General features: G+C 28.7%; 1 protein-coding gene across 11 annotated transcripts in view; it reads left to right on the top strand.

Moving 5' to 3' along the window:
• Positions 1-5,038: 5,038 nt before the first annotated feature.
• The window catches only part of LOC130675154 (GATOR complex protein Iml1), a 29,068-nt gene continuing 27,586 nt past the window's right edge, over positions 5,039-6,520 (top strand). For 7 of the 11 annotated variants that reach the window (XM_057480685.1, XM_057480680.1, XM_057480679.1 and 4 more), the window contains exon 1: positions 5,040-6,112. In XM_057480685.1, coding sequence (XP_057336668.1) covers positions 5,164-6,112 — 949 coding nt within the window. In that variant the 5' untranslated portion in view covers positions 5,040-5,163. Of the gene's footprint in view, positions 6,113-6,520 lie in introns of all 11 variants that reach the window. The other 4 variants (XM_057480678.1, XM_057480686.1, XM_057480684.1 and 1 more) reach the window with 1 other exon arrangement.

Below are 6,520 nucleotides of genomic sequence, written 5' to 3'. Positions count from 1 at the left end.
AAGTATAAAAAAAAAAAAATTCATTCTAATACAGTAAAAAAAATTCCCTTTGAATAAATTAAAAAAAATTCATTATATCATCACGTACCTTGCATATTATTTTATTAAAATTTTTGAAGCAACCAAAACTGGCACTAAAATGGCCACAAATGGTACTTCTATCCTATATGAATTATAAAATAAAATTCAAATAAGATATTAAAAATTATACACGGATCAATGTCCAATAGAATAAATTAATTATTCTTGAATTATAATTATTATTTAAAATATTGGACCTAATAAAACATAAACATATATGTTAATTATAAATGTATAAATAAAAAATACATCTAGATTTGATTCAGGCTGTATTTTTATTCATCACACAAGCATTAATAATAATTAAGTTACAATAATAATAATTTAAAAATTCTCATAGAATCCAATCACATGCGACAAAAACGGCATTGAAACCAATACAGTCTATAAGATTCTATGCGGTTTTTGTCGCAGTTGAGTGGATTCTATAAGAATTTTTGAACAGGGTATATACTGATATACATCAAGATTAGTTTCGATTAAAATTTAGTTTATTTAAATTGATAATATTTAAAATCTATAAACTATTTTTGAAAAGATGAGATTATATTGTTTATTCACATGTGTTAAAAAAATTATGTGACTAATTTTACGGTTATATTATGAAATTTAAATTATTATTGTAACTTAATTATTATTAATGCTTGTGTGATGAATAAAACTACAGCCTAAATCAAATCCAGACGTATTTTTTATTTATAAATTTATAATTAACACATATGTTTATGTTTTATTAGGTCCAATATTTAAAATAATAATTATAGTTCAAGAATAATTAATTTATTCTATTGGACATTGATCCGTGTATAATTTTTAATATCTTATTTGAATTTTATTTTATAATTCATATAGGATAGAAGTACTATTTGTGGCCACTTTAGTGCCAGTTTTGGTTACTTCAAAAATTTTAATAAAATAATACGCAAGGTACGTAATGATATAATGAATTTTTTTTAATTTATTCAAAGGGAATTTTTTTTACTGTATTAGAATGAATTTTTTTTTTTTTTTATACTTCTCCATTAATTAAAATAAAATATTAAAGGTCTAAAAATAAAACACTGGCCACAAATAGCACTTCTATCTTAATTAAGTACATTCAATTGAATCGTTTCATACAAATTAAACTCGTTAAATTCATATATAATTATTACACAACGATTCATACAAATTTTTTAAACACAATCAATCCGCCAAAGCACTCACATGATAATGGTAAATTCATAGGGAAAGTCTGTAATACCGACTGTCAGCAAAGCTTAGAAAATTTTACTAAAATGGTCATTCGTATAAAATGTAATTCTGAAGAATTGGCGTTCGTAGTTTGAAATTTCGGAAGTATTGAATTTCTGAAATATTGTCATTCTAAATATTGTTAATTCTTTATTACGAAAGGATAAATATTGTAAATTCTGAGTATGCGTTGATATAAAGATTAGAGATTCGATGTTTTTGACAAGGTGATAATTTGTCATTCTGAATTATGAACCATCTTTATTTTTTACATTCCTAACTGTGAGTTTCTGAAGTTGGTATACTTCTGAAATTTTTACTTTTGACGGTGTGCCTGCAAGCCAATTAATTAACAGGTGGAGGCACCTGAGGCCACTGAGGACATAACAATAGAGACTGTCTCTATTCTCCATGCAGGGTACCTTTAAATTGAAGAAAAATTAACCGCAAATTTTTATTTTCAACTTTTGCTGTCAAATTGTCGGCAAATTCGGGCCGCAAATCTGAAGTAATTCAAACATCAAATTATCGTCAATTTCAAGCTAAAGTGACTATTAGGGAAATCTTTAGGACTTTAGTTTGGCCGAACACGCCCATACTTTTTTCGATATATTTTTTATAAGAATATGACTATTACAATGAGATAAGATGACATTTAGAAAATTTTATATATATATACTAGGGAGCTCCAAAAAAAATCGATGTTTTTTTCTTCTTTCGGCTGTTGTAAAAAAAGCTTCTATAAATCGAAAAAAAATCCTGTCAAAAGGACGACTTTTTATTTCAATTTTAAAAGGTGGCGCTCGCTCTTTGAATTTTCCCATGCTAATAGTACGGGATTTTTATTTTTTTTTTTTTGTTTTTATAAAAAATCCTATAACTTTATTTGACGTTGAGGAAAAAGTTTTTTATAGGAAATTTTGTGTTCTACAAAATTGTTCATGAGTTCATAAGCTCTAAAACGCACGGTTCAAAAGTGACAAGTATTTGAAGTTAATAACTTTTTAGAAATCAACGGTATGGTTGCCCTGATTAAAAAAGTGGATTGAAAAGTATTGAAAAAGATGAGAAATGAATCCTTTCGAATACTTTCTATACCCCAAGGTTTTCATTTTGACATAAAATGAAGACTTTTCAATCCCAAAATAATAAAAGAATTTCTGAACTTCCGAGGAATTGAAAAAGATTGAAATGAATTGATATTTTTAATCTTTCTGAATCCTTCTCAATACCTAAATAATCCGACATTTCGGATCAAGTGTGGGATTGAAAAAGATTGAAATGAATTGAAATTTTTGAATCTTTCTGAATCCTTCTCAATACCTAAATAATATCACATTTCGGGTCATGTGTGGGATTGAAAAAGATTGAAATGAATTGAAATTTTTGAATCTTTCCGAATCCTTCTCAATACCTAAATAATCCGATATTTCGGATCAAGTGTGGGATTGAATTCTTTTCAATACTTTTGAATTCCACTTTGGAATTGGAAAGTATTCAAACGATCGAAATTTCAATTCCATTCAATACTTTCCTATCCCGCCGAGGGATTGAAAAGAATTGAAATAATTTTCAATACTTTTCAATTCACTTTTTTAATCAGGGTGTGGTCATGTTTTTAACACAATCTTTACATAAATCGATTTGAAAATAAGTGAAAAATATTATAATGGTATAATAAATTTGTTAAAATGACCATTTTGATCGTAGCTGAGTTTTACACTGAGAGAAAAAAAAATTAAATTCAAGTAACCATATTTACTTAACTCATAATACTGAAAACAAAAAAAAATTTACTACATCGAAGTATAATATTTCTTATCTTTATAACAATTGTTTGAATCTACTCATAAATTTCTACAGACAATGCATTTTTACTAAAATTAAGAAAATATTTACTAAAATTAAGAAAATATTTACTTGGCACTATTTAAGTAAAATAATACTTAAATCAAGAAATTTTACTTGGAAATATACACTTTTTTCTCTCAGTGTATTCAAAGTAAATTTAGTTAGAAAAATTATTACCTTTATGTCATACAAGCAGAAAATAATAATTTCCATGAAAAAGTATTTATTAAACATATTAACTTATCACTAAGTACAAAATTTATATTGAGGTTTTAGAAGCCTTTTTGTAATTAATGAAATTCGGTACAAAACCTTTATTTGATACTTTCCGTCAGAGTAGCAGTTTTGCTGTAAATACCGTTTGAACGTTGATTTTTAAAAAGTTATTAACTTTAAATACCTAAAATTCTCACCAAAGATGCGCTCTTTATTTTAATTTTAAGCACTCGCTAAATGAATTTAAAATTGTACCATTTAATTAACGTGATATAAATTAAAAAATTTTTTTTTCAATTATCTATAGCTTCGCTATAGGCCATAGATGGAAATCACTGCTTGTAACTAATTTATGTTTTGTAACCGGTCTCACCGGTAAAGAATCTTAAAGCCAATTTTTTTTCGAATTCCCTCGCAGATTTGAATCACGGTGGAAACACCGTGGAAGTGTAAACACCGTGGATCCACCGTGGTTACGCGGTGGGTTTGTTCCATTTCACCACCGGGTATACACAGTGTATCCACTCCGATTACGCGGTGAATCCACCGTGATTCCACGGTGGCTTGACCACTGTGTATACACGGTGTTTCCACTGTGATTACGCGGTGTATCCACCGTGATTCCACGGTGGCTTTGTGCTATTTCACCACCGTAGTACCACGGTGTATCCACCGCGTAATCACAGTGAAAACACCGTGTATACACAGTGGTTAAGCAATCGTGGAATCACGGTGGATACACCGCGTAATCACAGTGGTAGAATGGAACAAACCCACCGTGATTCAAATCTGCGAGGGTTGCAATTTTTTTTTTATTTTACTTACAAACCACTAACTTTACAACAAAATTGTACAGGAATTTTTTTGTAGGGAATTTGGTTTAGTTTAGGGCACTATCCAAAAATTCCCATAGAATCCACTCAAATGCGACAAAAACCGCATAGAATTCTATAGACTGTATTGATTGCTATGCGGTTTTTGTCGCATTTTAGTGGATTCTATGGAAATTTTTGGTTAGGGGAGGTCGCGAATCACAATTTTCTATTTTCCATTTTAATATAACATAGGAAAAAAAACATTTTAAGCTCGGAATTTTACACGTCGGCAATGGCTCGTTGTACATATAAGCTCAGGATATATTTTTGTAGGGATTTTAACGCTCTACAAAAAAGTCTCTTATAATTTTTTGATAAATCCATCTGTTCAAAAGTTATTGAAGCTTGAAGTCAAATTTATAGTAAGTTTCGAGATCTTTTTACTTTTCCGACGATACTATCAGACTTATCACAAAATGTCATCGAATCCTTTTTGTAGACAATTTTATTCCTTACGAATTATTTTGAATGAAGTTTTTTATAATTCTGCATTGTTTTCTAGTTGTTCTCATTTTAATGTCAAGCTCTTGATATCGATCATAACACTATTTTTTTTTAAGAGTTTGACACCAAAATGGAAATAATTAGGAAGTTATTTTTAAATCATTGAAGTATAATTCTACCTGAAGAATAATCAAATTGATTTCTCGATTTAATTTTAAAATAAAAAGTTCTTTCCATTGTTGGTGTGTTGCCGAATGTTAATATTTCTTTTTTTAAATTTGATTCGTTTTAACAAGTAGCGCCAAATTTAATCAGCTGATTTCTAATCGTCTGTCAGAATGTAGAGAAACTAACCTCGAAAAAGTGTAAAAAAATAAAATGTGTAAATATTTTCGACTGATAAATATATAAGTTTTGTAACTAGTAAATAAATTAATGTAGTTATATAAATATAAAAATAAAAATGAAAACTTTTAAATTAATAGTTCACCAGAAGAATTTCAGTGGTGAAGATTTAATAATAAATCCAAAAGACTATCCAGAAATAAAAATAGGAGACGTAGTGGAAATCTATCACCAAGAAGATGAGTTCAGTCGTTTATTATTACAAGTGACTTCATTCAAAGAAGATTTGCAAGGCCGTGAAACAATTAGTGTTGAAAATAATATCGCTCAGATGTTTCAATTACGTACATACGCAGATGTTTACATGAATATTGTGAATCCAGATGACGTAGCTCTGGACTCTGTGGAGCTGACATTCAAAGATCAGTACATGGGACGGAGTGAGATGTGGAGATTAAAAAATAGTTTGGTAAATACTTGTGTGTACATGAATAAAAAAATTGAGTTCTGTGGCGGAAGTATACGATGTCAAGTCTACGAAATGTGGTCCCAAGGTGACCGAGTTGCTTGTGGTGTTATAACTGATGATACGAAAGTCGTTTTCCGTTCATCAACTAGCATGGTATATCTATTTATCCAAATGAGCTGCGAAATGTGGGATTTTGATATACACGGAGACTTGTATTTTGAGAAAGCTGTCAATGGGTTCCTGGCTGACCTTCTCCAGAAATGGAAAAAAAATGGCAGCAATCATGAAGTTACTATTGTACTATTTTCTAGGACTTTTTATAACGCGAGTACTCTTGAAGAGTTTCCTAATCATATGAGAGAGTGCTTGCAGCAAGATTACCGAGGACGTTTTTATGAAGATTTTTATCGAGTTGCTGTTCAAAATGAACGGTTTGAAGACTGGGGTAATATTTTAGTACAATTAAGAAAATTATTTACTGATTACCGTAAAATTGTTCTTGAGTATCATCAGAAACCGGGAATTACTATACCAGAAGCTAGTAATTCTACAGCTGCTCAGGGGAATTTTTTAGAAGTACTCAATATGTCACTTAATGGTAAATTTCATTCAATTATTTAATTTATAAACACCAATGGAAGATTTTTTTTTATATGTTAAATAAGCTTTATAATAAATATTTAATAAATTATTTACTCCGAAAATAATTAAAAACAATTATCAATTAACAATTAAAAAAGTATCTCATGCAAGTTTGTTACATTTGATAAAATTTATTAATCGTTAATAAATATTTATTTAGATCACTGAAAAGTTATTAAACATACAAGTTAATATGTCACTCGATAGCATGTTTATTTGAACTAATTACATTCTGCACAAAAATTAAAAGAACAAGAAATTTTTTTAATTTTTAGTGATTTTTGAAATGCTGTAACTTTTGACGCAATGATCGTACAGGAATTAAAAAATTAATTATTTTAAAGCTTTAAATCTCTAATTCACA

The sequence above is a fragment of the Microplitis mediator genome, chromosome 9, assembly GCF_029852145.1.
Source record: "Microplitis mediator isolate UGA2020A chromosome 9, iyMicMedi2.1, whole genome shotgun sequence".
Lineage (NCBI taxonomy): Eukaryota > Metazoa > Arthropoda > Insecta > Hymenoptera > Braconidae > Microplitis > Microplitis mediator.
This window is presented reverse-complemented; position numbering and strand designations above follow the sequence as displayed.